Source organism: Diachasma alloeum, unplaced genomic scaffold (genome assembly GCF_001412515.2).
Source record: "Diachasma alloeum isolate Michigan unplaced genomic scaffold, Dall2.0 Dall_scaffold_00210, whole genome shotgun sequence".
Taxonomy (NCBI): domain Eukaryota; kingdom Metazoa; phylum Arthropoda; class Insecta; order Hymenoptera; family Braconidae; genus Diachasma; species Diachasma alloeum.
Window position 1 is genome coordinate 99,593 of NW_021680375.1, and position 21,611 is coordinate 121,203.

The 21,611-nt window shown below is 37.2% G+C and overlaps 1 protein-coding gene across 1 annotated transcript in view; it reads left to right on the plus strand.

Moving 5' to 3' along the window:
- LOC107036630 (dorsal-ventral patterning protein Sog) overlaps positions 1-21,611 on the plus strand; it is a 35,331-nt gene that overhangs the window by 3,782 nt on the left and 9,938 nt on the right. Inside the window, exons 2-3 of the mRNA XM_015254707.1 lie at positions 12,955-13,058; positions 18,788-18,917. Coding sequence (XP_015110193.1) covers positions 12,955-13,058; positions 18,788-18,917 — 234 coding nt within the window. The remainder of the gene's footprint in view (positions 1-12,954; positions 13,059-18,787; positions 18,918-21,611) is intronic.

Sequence of the window (21,611 nt, forward strand, 5' to 3'; positions counted from 1 at the left end):
CAACAACAACAAAAACCAAAAAAAAAAACCAAATCCGCAAAATTCGAAAATAATCCCTGGAACCACCGCAGTCTCTTCGTGAGATGTCTCACGCGATTTCAGACGCACGTCGTTTAGCCGTGTATTTTACGAGTCGCCCATAAATACTGAAAACGCAACGGGCCTGCACTTATTACGAAATTATTATAAACGTAAATTAAAAAAATAAACACGACTAACGACGAAAATTCCGTTATTAAATTTAGAGAGGCCCCATTTTTCACATTTTCACGATTATTTTCAGCAGTGGCGGGGCAAAATGGACCATCTTATTCTGAAATTCGAGACTAAATTTCCGAACCCGTTGACTGAGGTAATTACGTACCCCATTTCCCGCCGAACGAGAAATATTTTTTTTCTCTCAAACCGCCAGTTTCTAAAATAAAAAATCGTTTAAAAAAATCAGTTATCTCACTCCACTCACCCATTAATCCATTCCTTATCGCAATCACAATCATCTGAAGTCATCGAGAGTCTCTGATTCCCACAATAGATTAATCAGAAAAAAAAAAGCGAGAAACCGTAGAATTCAGAAATCTCATCGAAACAAGGAAAAAAGAAATCTAAAAATTCATAGAATTTTAGTCGTCCCGTCCTTGGCTGTTTTCATTGATGAATTCAAAAAAGATTCTGCCCTCGAGATTCGACGCTTAATTGGCCGAGCAAAAGTAGAAGCAGAAGCGGAGGAAAACGCCCATCTTTCAAAGAAAAATAAAATGAAATAAAATAAATTAAAAACAATGAGGCTCTCTGTTCCCATGAAATTCTCGTTACTCAAATGAATGAAAAATTGTCGTTTCACTTGAGATGAAAAAAAATTCTGATGCTCAAAAANGGGGGGGGGGGGGGGGGGGGGGGGGGGGGGGGGGGGGGGGGGGGGGGGGGGGGGGGGGGGGGGGGGGGGGGGGGGGGGGGGGGGGGGGGAGGGTTAAAGCAACTTTTCTTATTTTATAGGTGTTTGCTGTATATATATTTAGCCGAGTAGCAGACACAAAACGATTGCCGTCGACGCCCGCTCGACTTGCACCCTTTTCTCAACCCGCTTTTAACGTGGCGCCTACTTTACCGCTGAGAATTTTCCACTTGCGAAAAAACGAATTATTTACCGGGGGCGGGGGGTTTGATGCAACTAGTCGGCGATCAATCCCACGTGGGGTATTGGAAAGCTGACGTTCTGGTGTTTCCAAAACTCTGGTCATAAGTCCTTATATCTCAATTACTTCCTGAGATAGAGCGAATAACGTTTTTTTGACGAGTTAGTGACGTCACAACTTCGGAAACATTTGTTGGAAATTGTGGAGGCTGTAGTGGGCGGAAAAGGACTTATAACCAGGGTTCGCAGCCGGATTTGTTCCGACCTAGCGATAGAGAGTCACTCAAATTGTCTTAAAGAAAGCCTTCAATTTTCAGAAAAATTGAAGCTCCCCGATTTAAAAAATTCCTGCGCCATTGGAAAACAAACATTCCGTAGTTTCCAAAACTCTGGTCATAAGTCCTTATATCTCAATTACTTCCTGAGATAGAGCGAATAACGTTTTTTTGACGAGTTAGTGACGTCACAATTTCGGAAACGTTTTTTGGAAATTGTGGAAGTAGTGGGCGAAAAAGGACTTATAACCAGGGTTCGAAGCCGGATTTTTTCCGATCTAGCCATAGAGAGTCATTCAAATTGCCTCAAAGAAAGCCTTCAATTTTCAGAAAAATTGAAGCTCCCCGATTTCAAAAATTTCTACTTCATTGGAAAGCTAACATTCCGGCGTTTCCAAAACACTGGTCATAAGTCCTTATATCTGAATTACATCCTGAGATGAAGCGAAAAACGTTTTATTGAGTCGGTGACGTCACAATTTAGAAACCATTTTTCTCGAAATTCAACAGGTTGGCCTAAGCGGTCTTCGGTAATTTTATAAACGTAGAAATGAAGTCAAAGTTGAATAATTCACCTATTCAAAAAAACATTTTCCCAAGATTATGAAAAAAAAACTAATGGGCGGCACTGGACCAGCGTCCGAAGCCGGATGTTTCCTGACCAATCGATGGCCACCAGTCCCCGCCTCCTCAACTACAAAAAAATCTACAAACGCTTGCAAAATCCAAAAAACTCACCACTACAACCGCCAAGGGATTTCGTCCTCCGCCGCCTCCCGCAGCCGGAAATCCCTCGTTCCGTCTTTCTCTGCGGCCGAGTCACCTGAAACCCACGAAACCATCATTACCGCTCCACCTCTCACCAAAAAAAAAAAACCCAACCGATTTTTCGCATAGCTCGGAGTACCACCTCTCATTACATATGTAAGGCCGTGATCCAGGGTTGGGCGCGGGCGGTGTCTCCCCGACACACGTTATACTTTATTATATATACACCTCAAAACTCCTTACCATACGGGCGCCGATGAAATATGCGAGTGCGACGCATTATATCGGCCAGCATTATACGTTCCATTCCGCTCGTGCATCGACTCCGGGACGACACTATTTAAAAAAAAAAAAATGGAAACGGGCACCACTCACAAGCGTAAGAATTACTGAATAAGAAGGCGAGGCAATCGTCGACAAGAAGTAGTAGAAAACATACAAGGGGAGAAGGAAGTGAAAAGATGTCGAAGACCTCCAGGTCTCTCTGAAGAGGCGTTATAAACGTATTCGTATAAAAGAGTTCACGTAGGCTGAAACGAGATTAAGAGACGATCCCCAACAACAGCATTTGCACGTGGAAATAAAAAAAAAACAAAAAATAAACATCGAATAAGGTGAAACATCCAACTTCATATACTTAACATTGTATGCAGAGTATCTGAGCGTTAAAACACCACGTTAATCGACCTCGGGGAGTTGCATTGGGTATAGAAGAATTTTTCGCTTCCACTTTTTATTTCAGTGTTTCTTTTTTTTTTTTTTTTGCCTGTCTCTGTTCATTACTTACATACGTGTATGTTGAGCGCACATGGAACGCCCCAGGAGAGCCGATAATATGCCCGAGACATATACACAGAATGGGAGCCGTTGTCGCGCCACGGAAATATGCCTTCAATGTAAATGGATTGGTGTTTGCCAGGCCACGAGAAATGAGCGAAACAAACCCATACCCGGACATACAAATACCTATGTTATCGCAATCGTTTGAATGAACCATTATTGTCGATTTTTTGTTGTTTTGTTAATTTGGGATTGGCGCTGGGAGGGGGGGGGAGAGGGGGAGAGTGTGTGAGAATGGGGCTTCAAAAATATTAGTCGGTCGGAGGTCGGAGGTGAGTTATCCGTGAGAAAGGTCACATCGCGGCGGTTCCAAAACACTGGTCATAAGTCCTTTTATCTCGATTAGCTCCTGAGATTCAGTGAGTAACGTCTTCTCATTTAAATGATGATGTCATAATTTGGGAAATTTGTTTTTAAGGTTGTGGAGGAGCCAGTGCGGGGGCAGGGAATTATTGCCAGGTTTCGAAGCCGGATTTTTTCCGATATATCGATTAAGAATGCGTTAAACTCTAGTCGATGAGGCTTTCATTTTCGCGAAAAATTTAAGCTCCCATATTTTGAAGAGACCAATATGATTAAAAAGTTGACCCTCTCGAGGTTTCAAAACACTGGTCATAAGCTCGATTATCTCCACAAGTTCCTGAGATCATTCAAAATCAAAATTTGCGAGCGGTTGATGACGTCATAATTTGGGAAATATTTTCCGCGGATATCTCGCGATGTAGTGAATAAAAACAAGTTTATGACTAGGTTTCGGAGCCGCGTTTTTTCTAATCTATCGACTGAAAATGACTGAAACTCTTGCGGATGACGCTTTCATTTTAGCGAAAAATTTAAATTCCCAGATTTCAATGAGACCAATACGATTAAAAAAGTGACCCTGTCGTGGTTTCAAAACACTGGTCATAAGCTCGATTATCTCCACAAGTTCCTGAGATCATTCAAAATCAAAATTTGCGAGCGGTTGATGACGTCATAATTTGGGAAATATTTTCCGCGGATATCTCGCGATGTAGTGAATAAAAACAAGTTTATGACTAGGTTTCGGAGCCGCGTTTTTTCTAATCTATCGACTGAAAATGACTGAAACTCTTGCGGATGACGCTTTCATTTTCGCGAAAAATTTAAATTCCCAGATTTTAATGAGACCAATACGATTAAAAAAGTGACCCTCNCGGAGCCGCGTTTTTTCTGATTTATCGACTGAAAATGATTGAAACTCTTCCGGATGAGGTTTTCATTTTCGCGGAAAATTCAAGTTCCCAGATTTTGATGAGACCAATATAAATGAAAAGCTGACGCTCTCGCGGTTTTAAAACACTGGTCATAAGCTCGATTATCTCCGCAAGTCCCTGAGATAACTGAAAATCAAGATTTTAGGGCGGTTGAGGACGTCATAATTTGGAAAATGTTTGCCGCGGATATTTCGCGATGTAGTGAATGAAAAAAGGGTTATGAGCAGTGTTCGGAGCCGCGTTTTTTCTGATTTATCGACTGAAAATGATTGAAACTCTTCCGGATGAGGTTTTCATTTTCGCGGAAAATTCAAGTTCCCAGATTTTGATGAGACCAATATAATTGAAAAGCTGACCCTCTCGCGGTTTTAAAACACTGGTCATAAGCTCGATTATCTCCGCAAGTCCCTGAGATAACTGAAAATCAAGATTTCCGGGCGGTTGATGACGTCATAATTTGGGAAATGTTTTCCGCGGAAATATCGCGATGTAGTGAATGAAAAAAGGTTTATGACCACTGTTCGGAGCCGCATTTCTCCCGATCTGTCCATTGACTGTGATTTCAACTCAATCCAAGTGGAATTTAATTATCCCGGAATATGATAATTGATTGAAAACTGTTTTTCCAACATTTGGCGAAAAAAACAAAGATCGAAGCCTTGTCGGTGGAAATCCTCGTGCGAGAATGAATAATGCATTGGACCGCGCGGTCGGTCAGAAAAGAAAGCAAAACATGAGAAAAGAACAAAAAAAAAGTGAACAATAAGAATGAAAGAAACAAACGGAGACAAGAGCGCGAGAAGATCGAGGCGTGTCGGCAAATGCGAGCCTTGCGTCCATCAGATTTTATCCGTCTGACAATCGGCACACGCGTGAGCTTCCCAGAAAAGGAAAGGCTGCGAAAAATTCCAGCCAAGGATACGAATCAAGATCGTTCAACCGACGCATATGTCTTGTAACGCACTACTTTATTTCCAACTTTGAAATGTTATATATCTTTTGTGAAAACAGCTGCAAGTGTTTCGGGACCTTCGACACTTTGCCCCAACGGGAGATATAATGAATTCCATGGAGTTTCATTCCCTTCAAATGCTACTTTTCATTCTTGGGGGATTTAATGCATCGTAAATTGAAGAGAACATTTCTCCTACATTTCTCGGTGATTTATCGAGCTGGTAGACGGCGTCAGCCACCTTCCGGCGTGGATTTTTCTAGTTCTAGTCGATTGAATGTGATTTCAACTTCATCCGGGTGGAATTTCATTTTACGCGGAAAAATAAATTTCACCGGCGAGGGGGGGGGGTCACGTGACCTCTGCCGTTAGAAAGGTCATCACTCGGCATTTTCCAAACACTGGTCATAAGCTTGATTATCTCCATTGGTTCTCTACATATCGGTGAATAACGGATTTTGGTGATTCGTGACGTCATAATTTGGGAAAAGTTTTTTGCGATTATTTCAAGATCTGGCGGATGAAAAAGGGCTTGTCACCAGGTTTCGGAGCCGGATTTTTTCCGATCTATCGATTGATCGTGATATCAGCTTCACTCGGATGGAATTTAATTTTCATGAAAAACGGGATTTCACTGGAGGGTTACGTGACCTCCGTCACTGAAAAGGTCATCTGGCGTTTTCGGAACATTACTCATAAACCCCTGTCGCTCAATTAGTTCCCGAGAAAAGCGAAAAACAATTTTTGGAGAAGTTGTGACGTCACAAATTGAGAAATTTCTTTCTCAAATATCTTCCGAAGTAATTGATGAAAAAGGGTTTGTCTGCAGGTTTCAGAGCCGGATTTTTTCCGATCTATCGATTGAGCGTGATATCAACTTCATTCGAATGGAATTTAATTTTCATTCAAAACAAGATTTCACTGGAGGGTCACGTGACCGTCCATATTTGAGAAAGAAATTTCTTTCTCAAATATCTCGCGAAGTAATTGATGAAAAAGGGTTTGTCACCAGGTTTCGGAGCCGGATTTTTTTCGATCTGCATGATGCCATAAACTTCATCTCGATCCCAGTAATTTTTTTTGCATCGATTTTCGATGAAATTTTTTTCAACAGCGAGAAAATTTTTTCTGGAGTACTGAAGTGCAAAAATGGCCTCTTGATCCAGATTTTTAACTGGTGGCTCAGGGCCACTTATATATAATACGTCTCTGGCATTGCACTGGCGAACATTTTATATCTCCTTTCCTCTTTAGCCGGGTTGAAGAACAAGGGGGGCTAAGTCCCAGGCCAAGAGGCCTTATATAAACAACCGAGACGCCTTCCTCGTCCTTCCTCTCCTTTAGTCGATGTGTGTTGTTTTACTTCTTCCAGCAACTGAGCAATTTTTTTTACACTCTACACTCTTCATATAACTGTCTACTTTAGGCAATCGTTACCACCAGTAAAAAAAGTAAATTAAAACGCCGCAATTAAAGCGCACGAATTGAATTATTCATTTTTCAATTCTCTTTCTTCTTGGATTCTCTCATTTTCAAATCGATTTTTCGCGAGAGTTTATGGAGATTAATGTATCGTCAGCCACCATTGAGGTTCTAATTTTTTTCAATCTATCGATTGCGACTATTTTCACTGTGCTGTGATCCAAATTCAAATTTGTAGATTAAAAAGTCTACCGATCTACCCATTTTTACATGGATCATAACAAGCACCTGTCAGAAATCCACCGGCTGTCAACTGCATCAATTATTCCCAATCGATATCTCTCGAAGAGTGGGACAAATTGGTACAGTTGACTGCCGGGTAGGTGTGGTCTACCGGTAGAAGTAGCTCTACTGATAACAGACTCTACCACCTTTTGCCATTCAATTTTTTTTTTAAGAATGGGAATAGCTGCTAGAGTTGACAGCCGGTAGAGATGATTACTGGTAGATATGATCTACCAATAGAGCTGCCTCTACCGCCCGTCGACTCTACCAATCGTATCACTTCTCCTTTTCGAGAAAACTAGGTATGAGTGACAGAGTTGACGGCCGATAGAGAAAGACTTGATCTACCAATAGAGATAGCTTTACCGGTCGTCACGTATCTTTTCATATTTTCTCAAGGATAGACGTAATTAGTATACTTGACCACTGGTAGAGCGGATACTTGGCAGATGCGATCTACCGGGCAGCCCTACCGATTGCTAAGTCTGCCATCTATTTCCATTCAATTTTTTACAGAGAACGAGAATAATTAGTAGAGTTGGCGGCCGGTAGGGGTGATTATTGGTAGATGTGATCTACCGGTAGAGGTAGCTCTACCGGCGGTCAAGTCTGCCTAGTCTGCTCATTTCAATTTTTTTAAGAATAATCATAACTGGCAGACTTGACCGTAGCGGGTAGTTCTACCGATCTTCAACTATATCCATTTCATTTTTTTCGGTGAATGGACAGAAGTGGTAGAGTTGACAGCCGGTAGAGCTAATGTCACAATTATGCTTCGGCGTTCCATCTATAAATCGGTAGAGGTTATGTTAGACAGAGTCCCGATGACCAAGCAATTTAGGGTAGACAGGATCGCCGGTAGACCTCATATTTTTATGTGGTATATTCGTTTTTCATTATACTCGACATTCGGTAGAGTTGATATAGCTCACGTGAAGGTCGGTAGTGTTTTTATTGTTCCGAATTGATGGCGTCATAAACCGGAAAAAGTTTTTCTCAAGTATCTGCTGAACTACCACGCAAAAACTGGCTTATGACCACCATTTGGAAGCGAATTTTTCCCGATCTATCCAATCCCCTTTCATTCCGATCCACTGAGCTTTCTTCCCATTTACAAACTCAAATCATGGTAATTTTTATTTATTACCCCGATAATTATGCTCCCCCCCGCCCCTTCTCCTCACCCCGAGACACTCCACCCACGTGAAGCGTCTAGGTAATACGGCCGGATGTTGTGCCTCGGTGGTTATAAAAATAAATCGACAAAACGAGAGATAGTCGTACCGGCAAACGATCGATCGTTGTGTCACCGGGTGATATTTTTTTTTTTATTTTCGGCAAGAAAACTCACTAGTGGATCCAGTCATCTTGGCTCAGGGGCATGTAAATGTGTGGGCGGCGACGATAAGACGATGAACACATTGGAAAAAATCATTTTCCGAGAGGAAAAATGTCGACGTGTTTTAATTAACTCATTAATCATTAATTATCTCGTCAAGTCTTGGAGATGATGGAAAAATGTTTGGGTGATGAAAAATTGTCGTCTCGTGCTGAGCAACTTTGGTGGTATGCATTTCCCCGATATTGCTGATATTTCACCCGGAAAATTGTGGAAATGGGGAACTTTCGGGAATGAGATTTAATTTTCATGGAAAAATGGAGTTAATCGGAGAGTCACGTGACCTGTCCCATTGGGACGGTGACCTCCCGGCGTTTCCAAAACACTGGTCATAAGCTCAATTCTCTCTATGGGTTCTTCGTATATTAGAAATAAAACATTTGGGGAGTTCAGTGACGTCACAACTTCGGAAATGTTTTTCTCAAATATCTCGGGAAGTAATTGATGAAAAGGCGTTCATGACCAGGTTTCGGAGCCGGATTTTTTCCGATTTATCCATTGAACGTGATTTGATCTTCATCCGGGTGAACCTTAATTTTCATGAGAGATCAATTTCACCGGAGGGTCACGTGACCTCTGTCACTGGAAAAGTTGGTCATAAATTCCTGGAGCTCAGTTAGTTCTCAAGAATATCGGAGCACAGTTTTTAATCGCTAATTATCTCATCAAGGGTTGGAGATGGGGAAAAATGCTCGGAAAATTGTCCTCTCATGCTGAGCAACTTCGCCCTTCTGAATTTTCCCGCTGTCTTTGATATTTCGCCTGAGAAATGATGGAAATGCGAAAATTTCGAGGTTAAAAACAACTCATGATTGATTTGCTCCAATTACGTATTTTTTCTCATCCTCGGGAACGCAAAAAAAATCTATTAAAAGATCGTCGGAGGGGTTGTATCTTAATATTATAACTGCGAAGGTTACGAGGTGATGGTTACGTCATTTCGCAGGGAAAAGACTCGTATTAGTACCCGAGTAAACGAAGTAGTATAGTCTGACAGACGAAAAAGAGAGAGAGAGGAGTGTTTGGTTTTTGGTCTCCCCCTCGACACCGAGGACTAAAGTTAGACGGAATCTAAAGATATATAGTCGCGCATTGCCGCGTCGCACCATCGCATACGCCAGTGGAAGTGGAGATGTGTAAAGGTAGACGAGGCAAACAAGATTGCAAAAAAAAAGGTTTTTGAGAGGTTAAAAATTAAGTAGACCGGAAAAATATGGATTACGAGGGGGTGGGGTAGGTGGAAATGGATAGATGGGAATTTCCGGCTGATTTCACTACGGGTGACCTTTTTAGCTTGAGTTTCAGCGGGGAAAATTCGGAAAATGGAAAATTGGGGTTTTCAGATTTTCTCTTGCAATTTTCCAGAGTTTTTCGGGAGTCTGTAGGAAAATAAAGGAATTTTTTATGAATATCGCCACTTGATGGTTTTGTTTATTGAATTTTTTACTCAAGAAAATGTGGAAATATAGATTTTCCACTTTTCCATGAGGTTTTCCGGATTCTCTCTTGCAATTTTCCAGATTTTTTCTTGGGTCTGTAGTAAAATGAAGGAATTTATGATGAATATCGCCACTTGATGGTTTTGTTTATTGATTTTTTTACTGAAGAAAATGTGAAAATCCAGATTTTCCATTTTTCCTTAAGGTTTTCCGATATTTTCGTTCGTACCAATGGAAAGCCAATCAAATTTCTGGCCAATTTCATTATCTGGGAACTTCTCAGTTTGAGTTGCAGCGGGGAAAATTCGGAAAATGGAAAATTGTGTTATTCGCATTTTCTTTTGAAATTTTTCGTATTTTCACTTGAATTTGCAAGAAAACAAAGGAATTTCTGATGAAATATCACCACTTAATGACCTTGTTTATTGAATTTTTCACCAAAACAAATGTACAATTGTAGTTTTCCCACTCTCCTGGTGTTTCCTTAAAATTTCCCACATGTTCATTAGTACCAACGGAAAATTCTGAAAATAGCAAATTCGATTTCGCGCTTTTTCATTTCCGGATTTTCACCTCACCTGAGGGCGAATCATAAAAATTCCTCGTCGATTTCCGCATTTAATAACCCTCTCCCCTAAATTCATCACTGATGAAAATACGAAAATGGAAAACTTCCCGCAAATTTCCACAAGATTTTCCGCTTTTTCTCCGTATTGTTCACCTCTATTAGCACCAGTAGAAAGCCCGTAAAATTTTCAACGCATTCTTCCACCTACTGGCCTCATGTCATGCACTCGTGTGCAAGAAAATGAGAAAATTATTTTGAGAACAAGGAAAACCTATTTTCCTTCTCCCACAGAATTTTCCTAATTATTTCTCGCATTTTTCCGCGACAGCATAGCACAAAATGACGTGAAGCCATCCATTAATCCCTCCACTGACAAGTTTCCCTGCACCCCTAACCGCAGAAAAATGATGGGAAATTCTCGGGAAAACACCGGAAAATCCGTTTTCCTCTAAAACTACAAATTTCCCGATAACTCCGTCAATTTTTCACCGATTTCAACTTTCGACCTCTCAAATCAAAAGATCAGAGCCCTTCCTCTACCCCCTCCTGACGCCCATACCCCCGCATTTCACACCCCTATCGTGAAAAACCCCGGAAAAGCTCTTGGCAGTGGAAAAATCATTGAATCGATGATTCAACCGGAATTGTTATTGCGCAAATTAAAACATGACGTGTTGCCCGTCACGAGACAAACGTTTATACCGTCTGGGATAGTCAGACAACATCTCTCAAATCCAAAGCCAGGGGAGGGGATAAGGTAAAATGCTTTTATACAATGCGGCATTACCCGCAAACAACGAGACGAATCGACGTGACAGTTTAGGAGAAAAGGTTAGGAAATAGTGAGAACGTCCCAGTAGACGTCGTGGCGCTGATTCGTCTCGCAGGGCAGGGGACTTTATTTTTGGATTAGATTTTTTTTCCCTCTCGCTGATTTTTTTTTTATTTACTCACATTCGGGTGTGAGTGCCACTGCGAATGCCAACATCAAATGTTTATTTTTTTCTATTTTGCCGGGGGCTTTTTTTTCTCTGATGACACGATTTTTCAGTTTCAAGTGGTGTTTACGTTCTCAGGGGTTACGTTAGATAAGTTTGATTTATTGGAGCAATTTTTTTCGGGGACTTTTGCATCATTTCTGGTTAGAGGGTATTTCTTATTTTTATTCCGTTTTTTATTGAAACCGAAAATTTGGGGATCATTTTGGATACGTGTCGAGGCGTCTAATTGGGGTGGGAAGGTTTATGACCAGTGGTCGGGATCGGAAATTTTCCGCGATGTCCAATGACACCCTCGATCAACCCCCTTCCTCCCCCGCCAACCCCAGAAACGCGGGAAAATGATGGCGCTGGGGAAATTTAAATGTTTTGGTTGGTTTTTTTGAAATTCCCGCGGTGTTACTCACACCTCGGGGAAATTTTGATTGGCGAATGTCAGTTGACGACGCCCCGTGGACATCCGAAAATGAGAAGCGTCGGTGAGGCGACGCGACGCGCCGGCTGTTGCAGCCGTAGCAGTACGGGGTCGTTGCTCTCCTTCATTTCGCGGATATATAACGTGCCAGTGGTGGATTTTCGAGGGAAAAATCAAGGAGAGCATGAGTGGAAGTGATGAGGGCGGCGCTCGGGGCGAGAGGGTGGGGGACATTTTTGGGTTTATGTAGGGAGGAAAATTTGCGATATTTTTCAAAATTTGCAATTTTTTTGGTGATTACATTTATTTCATGTTTTGAAAAACTGTAGTGTTTTCTTTTTAAAAAAATTGAAACTTTTACATTTTTTCAAAAATTAAAATTATTTGATTTTTCGAAGTTTTTTTTTTCATTAAAAAAAAATTGACTGTTTTCATTCTTTCAAAAATTATTTTCTTCTCATTTCTTTAAAAACTGAAGAAATAAAAAAATAGATTAGATTATTCAGATTATTTTTAGTTTTTCTTCATGTTTTTAAAAATTGCAACTTTTTCTTTTTTTTTAATTTGAAATTTTCCATTCCTGTAAATTTTTTTTTAAATTTCTTCAAGAATGAAATTCTTCAATTTTTCCTTTCAAAATTGAATTTTTTTTTTGTTAAAAATTTCATTTTTCGTGTCTTTAAAAAATAGTAATCTCTCATTTTTTTCAAACAGTATTGACTTTTCTATTTTTTTCAATTTGAATTTTTGATTATTATACAGTGGTTAAAAAATGTTCAATTATTTTTTTCTACCAAAATTTCTACTTTTTACATTTTCCAAAATCTTCCGCTTTAAAAAAATAGATAATCAATTCCACCCCCAGAAAATTCAAAACATTTTTTTTCCTAAAACCAGAAGTTCCTAAGTGATCAAATAATACACAGGGTATATTTAGACCCCACAAGTGATATTGGCGTCTAAGTAAATGGTTTTATGATGATTCGAGTATATTCTCGAGATAAAAATCTTGGGGGGGGGGGGAGAAAAAAATGTTTAAAACGCACGCAAAGTGCATACAATTCGCACGGAGACAGCTCGGCAAATATTGACGTTGCATCGAGGAATGAGTGAGAGGGATCCTGAGTATCTATTACGCTCTCAACCGCCGAGGCGAGAGTCTATGTGACTCAGGAGTAAATAACCAGAAATTAAAAATTGAAACCGTTTTTTTCTTCATTTTCCAGAATGCACCTTTGGAAAACAGATTAGGGAGTTGGGTTCCACGTGGTACGCGGACCTGGGACCCCCCTTCGGGGTCATGTACTGCATAAAGTGTGAATGCATACCCGTAAGTAAACAAAAACAACATTTATTTACAATATTTTAACACCAAAACCCATGAAAAACGAATTTTCCATTCAAACGAAAATCAAAAATCGACGAATCGGAATTCAAAATTGGCGCCACTAGATAACCCGGAACATTTCCGCTTCCGAACCCTGATGTTGAACCCATTTTGCCCCATTGATTATCTCAAAATCGTCGAAAACCCATTTTTTTTCCAAAAACTGATTTTTCGGACGTTTTGACACCCAACGGGGCAAAATGGGCTCATAACCGGGGTTCGGAACCGGAAATTTTCCCGGCTGTACGATGGGGTCATTTTCGACCCCACCTCGAGGATTTTCGGGTTTCAGAGAATAAGAGAAAAAAGAGAATAGCAAGTTTTCTCATTTTCTTACACGAGTGAACTACACGATATTCCCTTTGATCTCGCATTCCCCAATTTACAAGACACGTTCCCCCCATACCATAATTATCCCCCCCCCTGCCCCACCGCGAGAGACCTTTTCATTTGTAAATTTTGTGCATAGCTTAGGTGCCAGTTTCCAACATTTCCACTTGGCTCGCTCTAGCCATGTAGTAAATAATGCGATGGATAGAGCAGCTAGAGAATTTCCACGACTTTCTAATGTGTTGAACTACTTCAGCATTAACTACATTTTTTTTGTATAATTTTAGAGAAATTTCTAAATTGTTGAAAATTGGAAAATGAAAAAAAAAATTTTAATTGAAAAATTCGTAATTAAAAAAATGATCGAAGTACTGGAATATATTTAAGAATTATTTGTTATATAATTCTAGGAAAATTTCTAAATTAAAAAAAATTGAAAAATAAAAAAAAATCATTTTTAATTAAAAAAAAATTTTTTAATTGAAAAGTTTTCAATTTAAAAAATTATGATGGAAGTACTGTTATATATTTAACAACCACGCACTAGATTGAATAGCTCGACAAGAGCATCAATTTCGTTGATGACGCTATGATTGATGCGTTTTTTTTTGTCGCCTAGCAATTCATCGCATTCTTGACTTTTCCTGAAGCAAAGAATTTTCTTGAATGGTATCGTTCAATATTTTTCTCGTAAGACCTCGTTGTCATTCAATCTGTAATTTTCTTAATTGACGTCTTCGAAACGCACTAGTGGTAAATCAGCCCAATTAATTCACTAGTTCTGTTGTTTATAAATTTTCTGCATTCCTTCTGATCTTATCATGTTTTTTTTGTCACTTTTTTAACATTATGGTTTTTCGGGGGGGGGGGCGGAGCCCCTCCAGGGGGCTTTACCCCTATCCGACGTCAGGTCTCTTTTTTTAGTGGGGGCTTTGCCCCTGACCCTGGCCTGGTCTCAGTCTTCATTAATATTTGTTTGTTTACTTCTTTCAAATGGGGGCTCCGCCCCTAGCCCCCCGGGCGCTCGGCCCCTACACCCCAGGGCTCCTTTTTTAGTGGGGGCTTTGCCCCTGACGCTCATCTGGGCTCAATCTTCATTATTATTTGTTTGTTTGTTTCTTTCGAACGGGGGCTCCGCCCCCAGCCCCCACCGGGGCTCGGCCCCTATATCCCAGGGCTCCTTTTTTAGTGGGGGCTTTGCCCCTAACCCTGACCTGGTCTCAATCTTCATTATTATTCGTTTGTTCATTTCTTTTGAATGGGGGCTCGGCCCTTAGACCCCCTCATGGATTCCGATTTTCCTTTTTTCGATCTCATAACTCATTCTGGAGATAATTAAATAGCGATATTCATGAATTCCTTCCACCATTCAAAGAGAAATCATTGACAAAAACAATCATTTCAAAATCATTGTTGGAAATTTTTGAAAAATTCTAAAAAACAAATGATCTTTTTTAAGAATATCCAAGTACTTCAGCTATTTTTTCTCCAGTGAAAGGCTTTTCTACTTTTGTATTCGACCATCAGAGCTGTCATTTGAGCCGCATTTGCCCCCAAATTTTCGGACATTTTACAATGATTTTATTATTTAAACTCTACAGGTCTGAATTTGAGTCTCCATATTGAACTGTTAGAAAGTATTTTAAAAATCTGAAAAATTAGAAAATTTACTTTCATAGGAGAATTGATGAAATAATTATAAAATCCCAGTTTTTGAACATTACGGGCATTTTTTATACATAATTTATAAACAATCAATTTTCCACCATAAAAATCATTTGTTCGGAAACGTAAAAAATTTCTTCATATTCAGAATTTTACCAGAAATCGATTTCAAGTCTAAAAAAATTAGGTTGCCGAAAGTTTAAACAATTTCAATTATTTATTTATAAGCAACGAATGTTTATAAAAATATTAATTACGTGCAAAATTTGAATGACACTGAATATTCATGTTTTTTTTTCATATTCTCACACAATTTAATTGACAATTTCTTCAATATTAAAAGAATCCACGACTTACATTGATTAAGGTTCAAATATACTAATCGAAATTAAAAAATACCAAAATGATTGATAATCTAAATTTTTAATCACTTTGCTATTTTTTTTTTTTCACTGAATGAAATGAATGAAATTAAATATTTTAGAATATAGAACTGAAATTTTTTTATCCAGTTAATAATGCTAAATTTCTTATAAAGGATTTTCGATTGTCGAAATAATTGTCAATCTTCCAAACTAAATTACTGATTAATAAATGATTCGGAATTTGACTACTTGATGAATTGGCTACTTAATAATTTAACAGTAATTATAATTTACGGACATAGTTATCCCTGATATATAGTGTGCTCTGTACGAAACTATAAAACACACTTGGATATCCCTAACGTATAAAATTATGTAAAATAGAAGAATGAAGAGGGGAAAAATTGAGTAAAAAATTAAATAACAGCATAATTTCCCACGATATTGTGCGGTATGCCATCGTCTTTAATACTCCTTGCATTCACCTCCAGAGCGTTAAAAGTGGGAATTAGGGAAGCGCAGACTATCGAGTTATCCACAGATATCGTATGACACCCACAATCTCAGTGGGGACTACTCTCTCTGCGGTCGTTTATTACATGTTACGCTCGCCTCGACATTCAATGAATTATTGTACCCAACAATTTGCACCTTATAAATTCAAATTTACCGCCGATAAATCGGGAAATGTCAAGGGACACTTTTTCAAGATATTTCGGGTCCAAATAAATTTTTCATAAATTTTTTTCTTCACTTTAGGTCATAAAAAATGGATAATTAAAATTTCAAAACTCTTTTTCGCTCCTCTTTTTTGGCGTTGAGGATCGGAAATTTGTTTATAAATAATTGTGTCGTGTTGGGATATGGGCGAGGTGGAGTTCAAACTATGCCCCGCTAATATATTATTATTAGCGAGCGTGTGACAGTCGCGCGCGCCACTCTTGTGTGTGAAACACGAGCTATTGATAGCTGTTGCCCCCTTGTATAAGATATTTTTTATTGCTCAGGGGTCTATATAAATTTTTGCGCACTCATCGTTAAATTGAATTTATTAATTAATCCATTTTTCATATTGATAACAATTTTTTTCCTCAAGAGAACCTTTATTTCTTAGCAAAAAGAATTTTTTTTTTATTTAAATTTTTAACATTTAATAAAGATTTTTTTTATTGGAAAAGTCTAAAAAAAATATTTAAAATATTCAGGGATGAGGGGATATAAGTCCAATTTTTTTAATTGAAAATGAGATGATAAATGGGGAAAAAGGGGTTAATCTTCAATTTTTCATCATTTTTATTGAACAATTCGCTTAAATAATTTTTAACTCAATGTAAAAGTACTAAAAAAATTATTTGAAAAATTGTAAAGGATCCTAAAATAATTGTTAATAATTCATTTTAAATAATGAGTATAAATTATTTTTCGAACATTATTTTCAATTTAAAACTTTCAATTTTCCAATAAAAGAACAATTAGTTCTTGAATTTTCTCCCACAATTTCTTGTTTATTAAAGAAAACCCTTGAAAAATTTGCCAATAGTGAGGAATATTTACACACAATTGTTCAATTTTCCTAACGCATGAAATCGAATCCTAAATGATAAACATTCATGTTCAATTTAGCATTTCAGTGCAAAAAAATGTTCAAATAATTTTCTAATCCATCAAAAAAACGAAAAAAAAATCGCAAATAATTGTTAATAATTATTAATAGTTGTTAATAATAGTTGTTGACAATTATTTCTTGAATTTTCTCTCATAACTTTTTGTTTAAGAAAAAAAACCTCGAAAAATTCGCAAATAGAAATATTCACGCATGAATATAACGCATGAAATCAAATCCTAAATTCAAAAATTCATCATAAATTTTTTATTTCAATGCAAAAAAAAAATGTTTAAATAATTTTCAATTATATAAAAAAATGAAAAAAATCGTAAAAAGTTGTATATAATTATTAATAGTTGTTAACAATTAGTTCTTGAATTTTCTCTCATAACTTCTTATTTAAAAAAAAAAACCTCGAACAATTCCCAAATGGTGAGGAATATTCACACACAATTGTTCAAGTTTTCATTTCAATGCAAAAAAAATGTTTAAATAATTTTCAATTACATAAAAAAACGAAAAAAAAAATCGCAAATAGTTGTTAATAATTACTAATAATTGTTAACAATTGATTCCCAAGAAAAAAATATCAATGAAGAAATAGAGAAATATTCGTTATTCATTCAAAAGACCGAAACCTCATTCAAAAAAGTGAAAAAGACAGTAAAAAAAAGCCTCAAAACATGTGTTGAATAATGTACCAATGCCGGCCGGCATTTTATTGTGTATTGCATTGTAAAGCCAGTGAATGTGTACATGTTTGTGTAGTGGAAGAAACTCTTGTCGACTTTATAAATATCGATGACGTACACGAGGTCGCACGCGTTTGGTTTCGAACCGACGACGAAGACGACGACGAAAGACGACGAGCCTCCGCTCCGGGTACATGCCTTGTACTCTATGAGCCTCGTTATCCCTCCCTCTCCCTCTGCCCCACCCGTCCCGCTCGCCCCCCCCCCTTCCGCCACTTTTTTATTCTGTCGAGCACAAATGCACTCGCATTCCGCATTAATTCAAATGATTTATTTTTTAATTCCTCACTCGTTCAATGATTTCTAAAACGCATCTGCGAAATAAATTGGGTAGAATTAATTTACTTTTCTTTTTTATAACAAAAATGTTGATGTTTATAATATTTTGAGGGGGAAAATTGAGCATTTTGTTGTCTGATAATTTTGTGGATGGTTTTAATTTTTTTTAAATTTCATTTCTTCAATTCGTTAATTAGTCCAATTCAATTAGAGAGTATTTTTAATTCTTCAAGGGATTTTTAAAAATTTTGTTTCTAGATGTTTTTATGCAAGTCTTCGTGAGGTAAATACATCAAGAGTTACTAAAATTATAAAGGAGTCACAGGTTGAATTTGATAATTTTTCAGAATTGAGAAAAAAAACTTTTTTCATGAAAAAAAGGGGAAAATATTTTGAGGAAATCAATCATTCCATATTTTGATCATTTCTACATTATTCTAAACTTGTCAATATTGAATTTAATTAGTTGATTATTTAATCAAAATGGCAATTAATTTAAATGGCTTTAAGGTGCAAAAATTTGTTTTTTGTTTTTTTTTTGTTTTGCGTGAGATAAAAACGTCGGAAATAATTTTAAAAATCGCAAAAGTATTCAAAACAGGAATTCTATAATTTTTCAGAATGAAAAATGCAGAATTGATACATAAAAAAATTCTGTGTATTTTTTTTTTGCAGATACAAAAGAAGAGAAGAATAATAGCACGAGTGCAATGTCGAAACATAAAGAACGAGTGCCCGAAATTAATGTGCGAGGAGCCAGTATTATTACCCGGAAGATGCTGTAAATCGTGTCCAGGAGATTACAGTGAGTAATACGAGTTTAATTGAACGATTAACACAACAGGAAAAAATTGATGGGCACATTCCATTGCGATATTTCGTGGAATGGTCTGAACAGTCATAGATAGATTTCGATTAAGTGACTAGAAGGCACTGAACTCAGCAACACAGGCCATGAACTTAAACATTATTTAGACCCAAAAATATCTTGGAATGAGACTTGAATATGGCTTAAGGCCCCGATTTGTCTCGAATTCATAGCCAAAAATGTCTTAAAGTAAGACCTAGAACTGCATTAAGCCCCAAGGATTTTGCAAAGTTGGATCCGAAAATGTCTTAAATTGGGACTGAAAAGTAATTTAAATATAGGGAAAAATGTCCTAACGGAAGGCCCATAAGCGTCTTAAATTAAGGCCCAAGAACTTTCCAAAGTCAGATCTGAAAATGGCTTAAATTAATACGAAAAAGTAGCTTTAATTAAGGCCCAAATTTGTTCTGATTTAGACCCAAAAATGTCTTAAAATGAGGCCCATAAGTGCCTTAAATTAAAGCCCAAATTTGTCTTGAATTCGGCTCCAAAAATGGCCTACAGTGAGGCCCATAAGTGCCTTAAATTCAGGCCCAAGAACTTTTCAAAGACAGACCGAAAAATATATTGAATTAAGACCCAAAAATATTTTAAATTAAGGCTCAAATTTGTCATGTGTTCAGATTCAGAAATGCCTTAAATTAAGACTCAAAGATATCCTAATTCAACGTTTTAATCTGTCCGAACTTCAGACCCATAAAGTCCTACATTAAGACCCAAAAATGCCGGAACATGAGATGAAAAAATGTTTCAAATTAAGTCTTAAAATCTAATTCCGAATCAGACCCAAAAGGGTCTCAAGACACTTGATTTCAATTCAGGACATTTTTAGTTCTGAACTCAAACGAAATTCGGGCCTTATGTTAAGACACTTTTCAATCTTAATAAAAGGGATTTTCGTGTCTGAATTTAAGACTCTCGTGGGCCTTACATCAGATATTAACCCAACTTCAGCGAATAGTCCCGAGTAAAGTGTCATGAGTTTTTAAAATGCACCCAAAATTTTTTTTCCGCATAATTTCATTTTCCGAAAATTCGTAGAACTACCGGGGCAAAATGGGCCTGCAACCATTATTCGGAAACTAAAATTTCCCTATCTACGAAATGGCGCCAATTACAAATTCCTCGCTGGGAATTTCAAAATAATGCAAGCAGGGAAAACATAATTTCATTCTCCAAGAAATTCTTAGACCCACCGGAGCCAAATGGGCCTGTAACCAGTATTTAAAAACGGAAATTTCCCCGTCTACGAAATGGCGCCAATTTCAAATTCCTCGCTTGGAATTTCAAAATAATGCAAGCAGAGAAAGAGGACAATCGCACATTTTTTCCACCTCTGTTTGTTTTTTATTTATGTTAACATTGTGAAACCAATCGCGGTTATAAATCATTTATCGACGATCGCTCCCGTTGGCATTCCCCCGTGACAAGTCATGTCTCACGATCAATCTCACGCGCGATTGCCCTTCTTCTTTTAACTTCTTCTCCTCGATATTTTTATTATTAGCGATTTTTCCCCCTTTTCATTTATCAATATTTATGATTTAACGGATCTATAAATCATTCAGTAATTCTGTGAAAATTTTTTTTAGGTGGCACGTCAGTAGACGCAATTTCTCGTGATTTTTAATGCTCTAAATCAATTACTATTTTTACTATTTTTATGCATATTTTCAATGTTCAAAATAGTTGTTAAAAATTCACAAAAAATGATTTTGAAGGGATTAATTTTTTTTTTTGAGAAATGTTTGTAATTTTTTCAATTTCACAATATTTTTGGTGGTGGGAACTACTTATGAATGGCAGGATGACTTAATTTAATTCTGATATGAAATAATCTGAATTATATCGATGATGTAACGCGTTAAATCGAATAACTCGGGCTGTCAACTATTGATTAACCTTGCACTGCGGTAATTCCTCGAATTGTAGACAGGATAGAGTGACGATGTTAGGCGTGAGTGGATACGACAATGAGAATTTGTTTTCTAATTAAAAATTTACAATTTCTTTTTTTATTTTATGATCACTAATAATGCCTCATCAGTAATTTCTTAATGATCTTATTCTTAATTATGGACGATGACTCGAGAATTTTATCAGTAAACATCATTATTGTCATCGTCACCATCGTAATCGATTCAATGATTTTTTCGTTTATTCATTACTTTTGTTAATAATCAACTCATGTTTTTCCGATGACTGCAAATCATTCACAACGATTAAAAATTGATGGTCATCATCAACAATACTTGAAATTTTTTTTTATCATGAGAATGACTTCCTCTAAATTTTAATGATGAACGAGTCCTGGATTTCACTGGAATCATCATAATCATCATTATCGTTATTATCATCATCATTATCATGAAATCATTAATTTTTCCAAATTTTCAAATTAAACTCGGAAATTCAATTGAATCATTATTTCTGTTAATAATCAATTCATAAATTTTTATTGATGATTTCAAGCGATTCACAACGAATGAAAATCATTAATCATTATCAACAACAATTGAAAAATATTTCTTTTGATGATGAAAATGACTTGCGTAATGCAATGGGGTCATTCGCATATGATTACAGTCTGAATATGATATTTTGTAGATATTCTTGATGACTTTTTGTAAT